Source organism: Portunus trituberculatus, chromosome 12, assembly GCF_017591435.1.
Source record: "Portunus trituberculatus isolate SZX2019 chromosome 12, ASM1759143v1, whole genome shotgun sequence".
Taxonomy (NCBI): domain Eukaryota; kingdom Metazoa; phylum Arthropoda; class Malacostraca; order Decapoda; family Portunidae; genus Portunus; species Portunus trituberculatus.
The window spans coordinates 9,608,282-9,623,114 of record NC_059266.1 but is presented as its reverse complement, the minus strand read 5'-3'; the positions used below and the strand labels follow the sequence as shown (position 1 = coordinate 9,623,114).

Sequence of the window (14,833 nt, the reverse complement as noted above, 5' to 3'; positions counted from 1 at the left end):
ACCACCACCACTACTTTAATCCTCTCCTGTTTTTGGAATGGCCACCACCACCACCACTACTTCAATCCTCTCCTGTTCACCTGGGAATGGTCATCACCATCACCACCACCACCACCACCACCACTACTACTCACTCAGAATGTTACACCACTGTTTTCCCTCCTTCCCCACCAGAGACAGTCACTACCACCACTCCTATCCCCTTCAGGGACTGCTACTGCTGCCAACAGCCCTCCCAAGGCTTCATGTACAAGTAAACAATTGTATTATGGTAACTAATAATCTTAAATCAATGACTTGGATACTGATATATATTTATATTTATATACTTTTGTTTGTACAGTGAAGGAACAACTACTATACAGCTAAAAATGTACACATGATAATAAACCAATGACAATACTGAAACAATAACTCAAAACATTATCAGACAAAGTGTCATGTACATAATACATACATACATACATACATACATATGTAAAATAAAGTACCCATTTACCACACAGGGTATATGTTTTCATCCTAACTTAGATATATTATGTAAACTATACTTCCAGAATTATTTACAGTCCCACAATGACATAACTTCTTTTCTGAGCACCTGAGAACTGTTCCCTGGCCATGATCAGCCCCAGGCAGGCCCGGCTGTGCCTCCTCGTGACCCTTGCACTGCCACGTCTTCTCTCAGCGAACAAAACAGTCCGGTGTAAGACGAGTTAATTTTGTGAGACACTAATGGCAGCAAAATGGGTGATTATTTCAAGTGTTTCATGGTCTTGTGTCTCAGCAGGTGTTGTACATAGAAAATACTGTGATCTTGCATAAAAACATGACCAGACTGCTTGCTAGCTGATAACTTACTGTCAATTACTGAGCTACATCACATTGTGTAGTGTGTGGTGCCTCGCCTCACTCACCCAGTGGGGGATTGCCAGCCTGGTACCTAGACAGAGATAGAATCAACAAACTGGCAAAAGAAGCAGCAATGATATTGTAGATGATATGTATGGCCTTCAGAACAGATCATAATTACTCCATATATGTAAAGCACCCATTTCTGAATGTTGTTAACCTACCTTTAAGGAAGATTTCCACGAAACACATGCATAGAAAAATAAATAAATCAATAAAAAATATTGCTCTGAGCTAATCTAAAAATACATTTCAAGTCATCCTGAAAAAAAAGGTAAATGTGATGATAAATAAATGTAGCAATGAAACATAAAATGAAAATAAAGAAGCAACTTACTAGACACAAACATTTCTACCAAGATGAAGTGTCAAAAACTCAACACATCCACCTTAGCCTTCCAGAACCTGTGTTGAACCCCAAGACACCTGGATGGCCCACTCACCACCACACATCCACCTCCACCTTCCAGAACCTGTGCGTCTAAACCCTAAGACGCCTGGGTGGTCCACTCACCACCACATGTCCACCTCAGCCTTCCAGAATCTGTGCCTCTGGACCCTAAGATGCCTGGATGGTCCACTCAACACACAGCTAACAACAAGTGGAGCTACAAGATTCCTTCTTCCAGTGTGGCATGGCCTTCAAACAGATTGCTGTGTGTTGGCCTGATGGCTTTTTACAGCTTCCCTTATTTTGTGAAGTTCTTAAAGTAACCTGCACTTAACCCAAGTATAAAAAATTTTTAGTGCTGGGGATATATATTACAGTGTCAGTGTACATTGCTGAATGTGGCACAAGTATGTACATAACTCCACTGGTGAGAGCATGTCAGGAAGTGTTAGGCATCCAGGAGTGATGGACAAGTATGTACAGTAATAGTTTCCAATGTTAACAAGTGCAAGGAAGTGTCAGAGCTGTACTGCTGAGATATGAACGCACAGATATATACCAGTGTGTGATAAATATGAGTCAGAAAATAAACAAAACAAACTATCAAAAATATAGATGTAATTTTCTAGTACGAGAAAGCTGCATAAAAATTGTCATTAAAAGGATCCAATATGAGAGAGAGAGAGAGAGAGAGAGAGAGAGAGAGAGAGAGAGAGAGAGAGAGAGAGAGAGAGAGAGAGAGAGAGAGAGAGAGAGAGAGAGAGAGAGAGAGAGAGAGAGAGAGAGAGAGAGAGAGAGAGAGAGAGAGAGAGAGAGAGAGAGGAAGGGGGAGGGGGGAGGGGACATGCACATACCTATTGAGTGAATTCTCCTCAAATATCTATAATAATCATACAACTAACCTGCATTTCCCCTACACAACTATCGCATGAAGAAATGATTGTTACAACACACACACACACACACACACACACACACACACACACACACACACACACACACACACACACACACACAGCTGCCCAGGAGAGATGAGAAAAAGATGAAACTAGTCTATTACATCCATCATACAGTATAATGCACTAGAAGAAGATAGCAGAGAGCTCAGCCCCACCAGCGCTGCCACACCCACACAGCCGGCCACCCAGCCAATCAGCCAGCCATGCAGCCAGTCAGCCACTCAGCCAGCCAGCACCCATTACATTTGAGAGTTTAAGATTGCTTCCATGGCCTCAATGAAGATGCTGGTCTCCTGGTTATTGCCATCAGTGGGGGCAGTAGTGGCAGCTCCTGCATTTGGGTTCTGCTGGACTTGTGGCACGGCAGCGATTGTGGTGGTGGTGGTGGTGGGCGAGGACACAGCCACTGCCTGGGATGCATTGACCCCCGTGGTGGTGGTGACTACTGTGGCGCGGGTGACTGGCCACGTCTCCCCTGCAGTGTTTGCTTGGGGTGCTGATTCTGTTTGGGGTGAATAATATTAATGTACATGTGTGTAGTGAGCTGATGGCAAAGTTGTTGTGACTTGCTATTCTTTATGAGTCTAAGAGGGGAACTGGCCGAGAGTAACAGACAACTATACATACAAAAAGAACAGATCACCATTAGAACTTCCTGCCTGCTTCTGCATTTCTAACTCCCTATGACTTGACTTCATTTAAGAGGGAGATTTCAAGACATTATCTTGGCTATCTTGGACCTGTAAGAGAACTGGCAACTAAGTGAGCCTTTTTTTTTTCCTTTTTATGTTGTCCTTGACCAATTTTCCCCTCTTACATACAAAAAGACAAAACAGACAGGTGGAGGAAGACTACTCACCAAGAGGATCTCCATTTTGGCTCACTAGGCCGTCCACCACATGGATCTGGGCGACGGGTGGCCCTCCAAGCAGCGTGTCCATGGTCTGCTGGTACTTGAGTCTGGCTTGGCTCAGGTCTTTGTGCAGCTCCCGGTATGCTTCCGTTGTTCCCGGTTGCTGCAACACTCGCCTCATTAATGCCCATAGTCCTTCATCAGACGTTACACTACTGAACTTATGAATGAGTATCAGGAATTGTGGATAAACTGACAGAGAGGTGGATAATTGTGGCCTCCTTCACTGATACAGCACACCAGACTGCCACCAAATGAAACTGCAGTATATTACAAAGCAGATCTCCACACACACACACGCATACAAGGAATATGGAGACACACTCAATGCCAGGGATCTTCGAGTGGCTTTACAGGTTAGAGGAGGCTAGTTATTATCATTTATGTCTTTTACTTTCATGTGTGTGTGTGTGTGTGTGTGTGTGTGTGTGTGTGTGTGTGTGTGTGTGTGTGTGTGTGTGTGTTTCACTGTTTGATCTGCTGCAGTCTCTGACGAGACAGCCAGACGTTACCCTACAGAATGAGCTCAGAGCTCATTATTTCCGATCTTCGGATAGGCCTGAGACCAGGCACACAACACACACCGGGACAACAAGGTCACAACTCCTCGATTTACATCCCGTACCTACTCACTGCTAGGTGAACAGGGGCTACACGTGAAAGGAGACACACCCCAATATTTCCACCTGGCCGGGGAATCGAACCCCGGTCCTCTGGCTTGTGAAGCCAGCGCTCTAACCACTGAGCTACCGGGTGTGTGTGTGTGTGTGTGTGTGTACTTACCCAGTTGTATTTACCTAGTTGTAGTTTTACAGGGCCTGGGTTTTATGCTCGTGTGGCCCCGTCTCCATATCTACACTTATCCAATTTCTCTTTAAAACTATGCACACTTGTTGCTGACACCACTTCCTCACTCAAACTGTTCCAAGTCTCAACACATCTTTGTGGGAAACTATATTTTTTAACATCTCTCAGACATCTTCCCTTCCTCAGTTTCTTACTATGCGATCTTGTGCTTCTAATGTCTTATTCTTCTCTCAGGATTAGTTTCTCATTATCCACTTGATCCATTCCGTTAATCAATTTATAAACTTGTATCAGATCCCCTCTCTCTCTTCTCTGTTCTAGGGTTGGTAGATCCATACCTTTTAGTCTCTCCTCATATGTCATCCCTTTAAATTCTGGAACCATTCTTGTAGCCATTTTTTGTAGTCTCTCCAATTTCCCTACGTGTTTCTTTTTATAAGGGGTCCACACAACTCCTGCATATTCCAATCTAGGTCTTATTTTAGTACTTATCAATTTCTTCATCATTTCTTTGTCCATATAGTGAAATGCTAATCCAATATTCCTTAGAAAATTATACGTCTCTCTGAAAATTCTATCAATATGGCTTACCAGTTGATTCTTTTCTTGTGTGTGTGTGTGTGTGTGTGTGTGTGTGTGTGTGTGTGTGTGTGTGTGTGTGTGTGTGTGTGTGTGTGTGTGTGTGTGCGTGCCGTTCCCCCAACTACCCCCCTGACCATATAACTACCGAACATCAAACAAGACAACAAACAGCACCAGAGAAACAACGCCCCAACCAGACAACCGTATCACAGCCACCTAACCAGATACCTTCGTACCACACGGATAAACAACAAACAGTCTTTTTTATTCCAACAAATGTAACAAATGCAACAAACACAGCAACATATATTGCAAATGCTGCGAACAATACCGTGGCAGTGGAGTCCCACGCAACCAGTACAAGGATACCAACAAGTGGGAACAACAAGAATAACACCACCCTACATAAAATAATTACCCTAAATATCGCTGGTCTCTTACCATACAAATTTAGGGACAAAATAAGGTTACTGTCAGAAATGGCTCTAACAGAAAATGCCTTTATAGTCTCGTTAACAGAAACTCACCTAACAGAAGATATAAGAGAAGCAGAAATAAAAATACAAAACTTTGTACCATACAGGACGGACCGACCAAAACAAAAGAAAAAAGGCGGCATCATCACCTATGTGAGTAGCCACTTTGCAGCCGGAACAAAAGTTCTGCTCTCTGAATCAAACCTGTTCACAGAAGTTCAGGTTTTACTTATTAAGGACATTGAATGTCTCTATATAAATATATACAGACCGCCAGCATGCCCAACAAATAAATTAATCGACCAGCTAAATAAGGTAAGAGAAGTAATTAACTCCCTACCACCACCTATGCCCACAATTATTCTCGCTGGTGACCTGAACCTCCCGCAAATAAAGTGGGAACTGGAGAGTGTTTATGGAGGCTCAGGGGACATGTGAACTCAGGCAGAAGCACTTCTTCACTTTGCAGAGGAGTTTTGTTTAAATCAATATATCGATACTCCCACAAGAGGTAAGAATATCCTTGACATAGTATTGACAAATAATGACGAACTATTATACAATGTTACTGTGGATAAAACAAATCTCTCAGATCATAACGTGATAACTCTCACGACTAACATACCTACAAACATGCATTCTAAAACTGCCAGTGAAACAAATAAGCAACCAAACTTCGGCAAACTAAATTTTCTTTGTGAGTCTGTATGCTGGGATAAATTAAAGAGAGATCTCAATGAAATAGATTGGGATTTACTCATGAAAGACTGTGATACTGATGCCAAATACGACTTACTGATGAAAAAATGTCTTGAACTATCAGAGAAATATGTACCGTTGAAGAGGTTGTCTAAAAAGACCCCTCTAAACAAGGGTAACATACCAAGAGACAGAAAACTGCTGATACGAAAGAGAACTAAACTAAAAAAGAAACTCAAGAATACCAGCAGCAGTTACATAGTGACACAAACCGAAAATAAAATTTTCAATATTAACGAAAAACGATAGGAAAGAAATACAAGCGGTGGCATGCATTAAGACCAACCCTAAATACTTTTATAAATACGCTGCGAACAAGTCAGTAGTGAAAGCGAGTGTTGGTCCATTGATTGACTCGGACGACCGAACTATAGATGAACCTCAGGAGATCGTCGAAACACTACTTCTCCAATATAAAAGTGTTTTCAGCCAACCAGTAAGAAACAAAATCATAAGTTCACCCATGGAATTTTTCTCTACTCCAGATATTGATGGCACGCCAAAATTGACGAACATAACTTTAAGTAGAGACATTAAAGAAAATGCTATTAAAGAAGTTTCTGCAATTTTGGCTGCTGGGCCAGACATGTTCCCTGCAATACTTCTAAAAACTTGTGCAAGGGAGCTTAGTGCCCCTTTGGAAATGTTATATAGAAGTTCTCTGGAATCTGGAATGATACCAAAGCAACTAAAAAGTGCCAACATAACGCCAATCTACAAGGGTGGGTCGAGAGCTGAAGCTAAAAACTATAGACCAGTATCTTTAACCTCCCATATTATTAAAGTATTGGAGAGAATAATTGTAAAAGCTATGGCTACATATCTCGAGCAGAATAACAGAATGAACCAAGACCGACATGGCTTTCGTACTGGACGTTCATGTCTCTCCCAATTACTAGCACACTATGAAACCATCTTAGAAAAGCTGGAATATAATGAAAATGTTGACGTGGTCTACCTTGATTTTGCAAAAGCATTTGATAAGGTAGACCACGGCATTTTACTACACAAAATAAGAGAAATGGGCATTGCCGGAAAGCTTGGGATGTGGCTGCACTCCTTTATTACTGGCAGGGAGCAGCGCGTAGTGGCTAGTGGTGCAGTGTCTCAGTCATTTACGATAGCTAGCGGAGTGCCACAAGGATCAGTCCTTGGCCCCATCCTCTTCTTGATCCACATTACTGATATCAACAGACATGTCATACACTCTACAGTAGCTTCGTTTGCTGATGACACAAGGGTATTAAAGGAAGTCTCCTCGAAATCAGATGCTGAGAAACTACAAAAAGACCTCACATCACTTTACTCATGGGCACACCATAATAATATGTCCTTTAATAATAATAAATTTGAACATATACATTATAGCCCACAGGGACTCATCGAAAATATATCTACCTATATTGCACCAGATGGTTCTCGTATCAACACTAAGGAGTGCGTGAGGGACCTAGGAATTACCCTTAGCTCTGACGGCAATTTTACTGAACATATTCAGAATGTGGTACAAAAGGCACGAAGCCAGTCTGGCTGGATCCTCCGTACATTCCGCACACGAAAGAGATGCCCTATGCTGACACTGTACAAGTCCCTTGTCATACCATTAGTCGAGTATTGTTGTCAGTTATGGAGTCCTTGGAGAATAGGAGAGAAACAGTCACTTGAAGCAATACAACGGTCTTTCACCAGTAGAATATCAGACACTCAACATCTCGACTATTGGGAAAGGTTGCAAGAACTTAACCTTTACTCACTGGAGCGGCGTAGAGAAAGGTACGCCATATTATACATCTATAAAATAATTATTGGAAAATCTATTAACAACTTGAATATCCAGTTTACCATCCACCAGCGACGAGGCTGGCTCTGCCATATAGAAAGAGTACATTCTAGAGCAAGCACCAGGGTCAAAATGGTCAAAGAAAATGCCTTCGCCATAAGGGAGCCACAGCTTTTCAATGCACTGCCTAGACATCTACGAGACTCAACAGGGAGTATTGAGAGCTTCAAAAACAAGCTGGACAAGTTTCTACACACAATACCTGATCAACCTAAGCTGCCACACTACCATGCTTGTGCTGCCAGCAACAGCATCATAGATCAGCTGGCGCAAAGACGAGCAGACGGGTTGTATTAGTGGCAGCGCATCAGCGTGGCCACGGGCGGCGACTGCTGCCTAAAACTACCACCACAGGAACCACAGGTGTGTGTGTGTGTGTGTGTGTGTGTGTGTGTGTGTGTGTGTGTGTGTGTGTGTGTGTGTGTGTTTCACTGTTTGATCTGCTGCAGTCTCTGATGAGACAGCCAGACGTTACCCTACGGAACGAGCTCAGAGCTCATTATTTCCGATCTTCGGATAGGCCTGAGACCAGGCACACACCACACACCGGGACAACAAGGTCACAACTCCTCGATTTACATCCCGCACCTACTCACTGCTAGGTGAACAGGGACTACACGTGAAAGGAGACACACCCAAATATCTCCACCTGGCCGGGGAATCGAACCCCAGTCCTCTGGCTTGTGAAGAAAGCGCTCTAACCACTGAGCTACCGTGTGTGTGTGTGTGTGTGTGTGTGTGTGTGTGTGTGTGTGTGTGTGTGTGTGTGTGTGTGTGTATTTACCTAATTGTATTTACCTAATTGTAACATACGGGAAAAGAGCTATGCTCGTACTGTCCCGTCTCCATATCTACTAATGTCCAGCTTTTTCTTAAAATCATGAATATTCCTTGCGTTGACCACTTCCACGTCTAAACTATTCCATGCTTCCACCCTTCTATGAGGGAAGCTATATTTTTTCACATCTCTCCTATAAGTGGCCATTTTAGTTTTTTCCCATGCCCTCTCGACATTCTTTCATTCCACATACACAGATCTTCCCTATCCATTTTTTCCATGCCAATCATCACTCTGTATATTGCTATCAGGTCTCCCCTTTCTCTTCTGTTTTCCAGGGTCGGAAGTTGCATTCTGTTCAGTCTGTCTTCATAAGTCAAATCTCTTAAGTCAGGCACCATTTTTGTTGCAGCCCTCTGTACTTTCTCTAGTTTCCTTATGTGTTTCTTTAAGTTCGAGCCCACTGTATTGTTGCATATTCAAGCCTTGGTCTTATCATTGCAGTAATTATTTTCTTCATCATTTCTTCATCTAAATATACGAACGCCACTCTTATGTTCCTCAATAAGTTCAATACTTCTCCAATTATTTTGTTTATATGTCTCTCTGGCGATAGGTCATTGGTAATTGTCACCCCAAGGTCTTTTTCTTCATGACTGGTTTTGTGTGTGTGTGTGTGTGTGTGTGTGTGTGTGTGTGTGTGTGTGTGTGTGTGTGTGTGTGTGTGTGTGTGTGTGTGTGTGTGTGTGTGTGTGTGCGCGCGCTTGTGTGTGTGTGTGTGTATGATTCTTCCTTACTTAACTTGCCCTACCTTATATGTGAGGCCCATGATGCTCTGTAGAATCTCCCTCACTTCTCTGGCCCGAGCCTCTGTGTCGTCCTCATCCACTTTCATCCGGCGGGCCAGCTGGGCCACGTTGAGCTTCTCCTGCTTCACTGGGTAGTACACTCGGTTGCTGGAGCCAGGCTCATTGTGGCCGTAGAAGTCATTCTTGACAAACAGCCGCTTGCCACCCTGCTGCTATAGACAGACAAGGAGAGAGGAGTTAGCTGGAGCTCTTGTAATGGCACTGAGGAAACTGGTGTCTGGTGTGGATAGGGAGGAGAACAGAAAGAAAAGTTAGGGAAGTCAGAAGATTAATGGTCAGAGTCTTCACTATTCTAATCCCCAATATAAGTTTCTGAAGCTGTACAAATCACCAAATAGTAAGTAGGATGAATATGGAGAGACTCATGTTTTTAGGACATTTTAAGATAGTCTGTCATGTTTTCAGGGTATTTTAAGATAGAATGTAATGTTGTTCAGGGCATTTCAAGACAGTTTGGCTATGATAAGATCAATTCATTGACATTAAGAAGGGTCTATGGAGGTCAGAAGATTAATGGCCATAGCCTTCAGTATTCCAATCCCCAACATAAATTTCTGAAGCTGTATAAAATCACCAAATAGTAAGGAGAATGAATATGGAAATATGTCATGGTACTGAGGGAGCTAAGGAAGAACTCAATTTCTTTCTACTAACTCTACTAACCTTGGATGTGCCCTGAAGTCACACGATGATCAGGGACGGGGGGAAAGGGGGGGGACATTAGTACATTAATATAACTTTGCAAGAATATAATAAAACACAATACAATATCAAAACCTCCACCAACTCTTCATTTTCTTAAAGACTGATGATGATGGCCAAGGAGCAGCTCACCAGCCCAACAGTGTGTCCAAAGTGGTCTGACATGGCTGGCACTGTCACATATATTATCCTGTCCTTCTGCACCGGCGCCTTGGACTTGAGGGCATCCTTCAGCTGGCGCGCCACGGCAATGCGGTTGTTCTTCGAGTGTTCAAAGAGCTGTGGGAAAGACAAAAGAATATAAGAACATAAGAAAAGAGGGAATCTGCAAGAGACTGTCAGGACTACATGTGGCAGTCCTGTATTTTTCATTGGTATTTTTTTTCTTTCTTTAATGTAGGAGGGAAGCCAACCAAGGGAGGGGGGGGGAAAATAAAATAAATTAATTAAAAAAATAATAATAATATAATAAAGTAATAATAAAATAAAATAAAAATGCATAAAAATAAAAGCCCACTTAAGTTCTGGTTCCCTTAATGAGTGATAAAGAATTAGCCAAAATCAAGGAACAAATGTCTTGAAACCTCCCTCTTAAAAGAAGTCAAGTCGTAGGAAGACAGAAATACAGAAGCAGGCATGGAACCCCAGAGTTTCATTGAGAAAAGCTTCCTAATTCCATCTATCATCCCCATTCATAAATTTATCTAATCTTTTAAAGCTCCCTATTGATTCAGCAGTAACAACATGACCAATGAGTCTGACAAAGCTGTAGAGAGACAGCACCACTATCTACTGTAGCTGAGGAGTGAGTGGGTGACACTTGGCTCTGGTGGTGTGAGTCCTGGCTTGATTCTAGATGTCCTTACTCTAGTGCACAGAATAAAACTATTGGTGGAGAGGTGAAAAGTAACAATAAGACTGTCCTATAATGTTTACCATCGAGTTAGGACTTAATAACGATGATGAAATGCTTTGCTCATCCATTATGACTGTTTTTCAAAGGCCACAGACATCACTGGCCATTTTCTCAAGGGTATTTGCCTATTCTTAAACATGCAAATCTTTTTTATTTGTTACTAGAACCATAAAAACAGCCTTAAAACTGATGTCACCTTAGCTGGAGCCTTTAAGAAGTAGAGGAAGTGCAGCTGCAAGTGTTAGAGAATGCAGCCCACAGTCTGACCACACACCTGGAACTCTGGGTAATAGATGACCTCCTTCATGATGATGGTGGCAGTGCAGCTGACCTTGTGGGTGCGGCCGGCCTTCTTCTTTTTCTTGACCATTGGCTTGGGCTGCAGCGAGTCCCCGTCCTCTTCTCCCCCAGCATCCCCCACCCCTGCCTCACCAATCACGCCCGCACCTGAACCAGTCAACTGTGACAAGGAGATTCAATGGCTCAGTACTCCTTTAGTTTATTGTTACCAGTGTTAGCATCGCAGTATATTACATCTGTGATGCCTCTCTCTCTTCTTTGGTTAATCCTCTTGGCTCTTCTATGTTAACTGGCACCTCTGTGAACATTTTTTTTAACTTCTTCAGTCCTGGGATGCATTTTTACCATGAGTTTTGGGTGTGATTAGATTATTTTATTTACATTAGGAAGGGTCTATGGAAGTTAGAAGATTAATGGCCAGTCTTCACTATTTTAATCCCTCATAAGTTTCTGAAGCTGTATAAAATCACCAAATAGTAAAAGAATAAATATGAAAATGTGTCATGGTAATGAAGAGAGAGAGAGAGAGAGAGAGAGAGAGAGAGAGAGAGAGAGAGAGAGAGAGAGAGAGAGAGAGAGAGAGAGAGAGAGAGAGAGAGAGAGAGGTGTATTCTGAAATGCTTTGATCTTTCACCATCCCTGTTTTCCAAAGGCTCCAGTTGAATATATTTTTATGGTTCTGGTGATGGATTGGCAAGGTTTCTGGTTTATTAAAAGGAGAAACTGTCTTGAAAACCTGGTTAGTTGTCTCTGTGGCCTTGGAAAATGGTCATAGTGATAGAGCAAAGAGTTTCTGAATACCGGTGCAAGCCTAGCTATATTCTGAATCCCTTCCATGCCGCACCTTCACTTTTTTCAAAGGGCTCTACTTGAAGTGACAAGGGTTTTTAAGGATATTTCTGTAATTCTAGGGACATGTTAACAAGTTTTCTGCATTATCAACAGGAAAAATACTCCTTACAACTTGGCTAATCATCTCTCTGGTCTTTGAAAATGGTCGTGGTGAGAGAGGGAAGCGTTTCTGAATATGACGACAAGCGAATGGTGAGTTAGTGACAAGCACCACCTACCTCAATCTTTATCTCTTTCTTTTTCCTTCCGCCTCGCACTCTGTAGGACTGGCACTGGAGGATCTTGAGTCCGGCCACAAAAAACGGCACTCCGCAGTATGGCACACCCACCGTCTCGAAGCGCACCTCGTTCTCATCGTTGGCACATGCTGTAACACATCAGCACAGTGCCACAAACACTCTACTGGTGATATGGGCCCCACAGCAAGATACAGTTCCCCCTTCCTCTCTCTCTCTCTCTCTCTCTTACGTCTACCCTTCTACTTTACACTCACTCAATCAAATGACAAGTGACAAATATTAATGGCAGTTTGACTCTAATGCCACAGGAAATCATAGGAAAATCTGACCTTTGACCCCCTCAGCAGACTCCCCTCTACTCCCCAGGCTGCCTCCACACCTGGGCCACCTCTCCTCCACCACCCCTGGGACACCCCTGGACCAAACGTCACCATCCCTTACTTAACCCTGCCCTGAACCACGCCTTCCCCAGGTTAGGTAAGGTTAGGCCACCCTGGAATGACCCCCCCTTCACTGACCTTTGACCCCTGAAACACCTGACCTATGACATCTGACCTGACCACTAAATCAGCACCCACCACCACCGACCTCTGACCCACCCTTTCCCCTACAGCCTTATCGTGGAATGACCCCCCTCTTGCTGACCTCTGACCCATGACCTGACCCAGCACCAGCACCAGCCTAGCATCACCAGCACCACCTGAACACCTTTCGTTTACAGCCTTACCGTAAGATGACCTCCCCCCCCTCACTGACCCTTGAAACCCCTGTAACCCCTGACCCAGCACCAGCACAGCATCAGTCAGCATCACCAGCACCACCCCTTTCCATGAGATGACCCCCCTCTCGCTGCCCCGTGACTCCTGAAACCCCTGAAACCCGTGACCCGTGACCTGCCCCATGACCCAGCACCAGGATAGCACCAGGAGCACCAGCAGCACCTCACCTGGGACATCCACACAGCCGAAGTTCTTGGTGGACCGCAGAAGGGCGTATGTAGTCTTGGTCTTTCTCTCGTGCTCCCTGATGATTTGGTCCGCCTCCTCCAGTGACCTTACTTGGTACGTGGACATCGCTATTGGGACATGAAGGACACGGGGTTCTATGTCTTATTTCCCCTCAAGTAATCCCGCGCTGGGTTCTCTCACTGGGAGACGCTGTAGGCGAAGTTTTACAAAATGATCATTGGGTTTGGGAAAGGGCGGGATGGGCGTTTTACCGTGTGTTTGTTCCTGTTTTTAGTGTAGTCAATGTGTGGTGTGTGTAAGGATGCTTGCTTTGAGGTCTATTAGTGTGGTTTTTATTCCCTTCTTGTCTTTCTGGATTTAGTTCAAGTATCTGTGTGTGAGCGAAACTTAATGAATTGAAACAGAAGACAAGGGAAAATTTTTGTGGTGAGAGAAAATGTATTTTGTTTCAGGGTAGACTTCGATATTTATGTAGTTGTGAAGTGACATTATAGCCTTTTCAGGACTAGAAAGCATTTTTATCATGAGTTTTAGGTTTTTTTATTAATATTACGAAGAGTATATGGTGGTCAGAAGATTAATGGCCCAGAGTCTTCACTGTTTTAACCACCCACATAAGTTTCTGAAGCTGAAGACTCAAATATTAACCAGAATGAATATGAAAACGCGTCATGGTACTGAAGGGGTTAACTTTATCTAAGCTTCCGAGAGAGAGAGAGAGAGAGAGAGAGAGAGAGAGAGAGAGAGAGAGAGAGAGAGAACTATCAGAAAGGTTCTCAGGACCAGCCTAGTTCTCTTTGTTAATACCAGAAAACCCTCAAAACTCACATAACTTTAATTAGAACCTCTTAATTGTAATGGAGGTGCGGGGCTGCGTGTTTCAGAATATATGGCCATAGTGTGTGAGGGTGGCAAAAAAAAAAAAAAAAAAAAATAAAATAAAAAAAAAAAACAATAAACTAAAATAGAATAAAATTAAATGAAAATAATAGATAAAATAAAAAAATAGATAAATAAAATAAATGAATAAATAAATAAAAGAAAGTCGTATTTTTTTTCTACTGTAAACCATTTGAAAAGACTTCTATTCCAGCCCCTGCCACCCTTTCTCACCATGACTCTAAGCTAACTAGTAATATATTATATCCGCCTGAACCTCGCAATATTGAAATAAGAAATACATACTTGGTAATAATATTCAAATTTTTTTACCCCCTTGAGTACCATGACACATTTCCTTATCTATTCTGCTTTTTATGCAGCTTCAGAAACTTATGTGAGGGATTAGAATAGTGAAGACTTTGGCCATTAATCTCCTGACCTCCATGGACCCTTCCTAATGTCAATAAAATGGTCTAATTGTACACAAATCTCAAGGTGAAAAGGTGTCCTAGTCCTGAAGGGGTTGGCAATATGAGATCTGCATCAATATATACCACAGCAGTAGATTTTCAGAACCCCACCAGTCATATCCCTGTGGCCTTCAGAAACAGATGGATTGAGAGAGCAGTGTTTTAGAATAGGGCCTCTCAGTCTTACAGTTTATTATCATCATATCACTCAACTCAAA

General features: G+C 42.8%; 1 protein-coding gene across 6 annotated transcripts; it reads right to left on the bottom strand.

The window, feature by feature from the left end:
- Window positions 1-302: 302 nt before the first annotated feature.
- Window positions 303-13,519, bottom strand: LOC123502704. Of its 6 annotated transcripts, XM_045251908.1 has the most exons (10): window positions 13,242-13,489; window positions 12,275-12,423; window positions 11,179-11,364; window positions 10,121-10,267; window positions 9,950-9,961; window positions 9,229-9,438; window positions 3,122-3,278; window positions 2,506-2,764; window positions 862-943; window positions 303-678 (listed from the first exon to the last, which is right to left on the bottom strand). In XM_045251908.1, exons 1-9 carry the CDS (start codon window positions 13,366-13,368, stop codon window positions 910-912), a joined length of 1,281 nt encoding a protein of 426 aa, XP_045107843.1. In that variant the 5' UTR covers window positions 13,369-13,489; the 3' UTR covers window positions 303-678; window positions 862-909. The 6 variants fall into 6 exon arrangements, 5 of the variants coding, with proteins under 5 accessions (XP_045107843.1, XP_045107844.1, XP_045107840.1 ...); XR_006674199.1 differs by having other exon boundaries at window positions 862-2,764; window positions 13,242-13,487; XM_045251909.1 differs by having other exon boundaries at window positions 303-943; window positions 9,229-9,435; window positions 13,242-13,519.
- Window positions 13,520-14,833: the final 1,314 nt, after the last annotated feature.

What these genes read in the sequence shown, in the direction of transcription:
- LOC123502704 (XM_045251905.1), bottom strand. Translation starts at nt 13,368, where the DNA reads ATGTCCACGTACCAAGTAAGGTCACTGGAGGAGGCGGACCAAATCATC. An exon ending in CGGCTGTGTGGATGTCCCAG is followed by an intron (nt 12,424 to 13,241) that starts GTGAGGTGCTGC and finishes GATGTGTTACAG; the next exon opens with CATGTGCCAACGATGAGAAC. An exon ending in AGAAAGAGATAAAGATTGAG is followed by an intron (nt 11,365 to 12,274) that starts GTAGGTGGTGCT and finishes TCCTTGTCACAG; the next exon opens with TTGACTGGTTCAGGTGCGGG.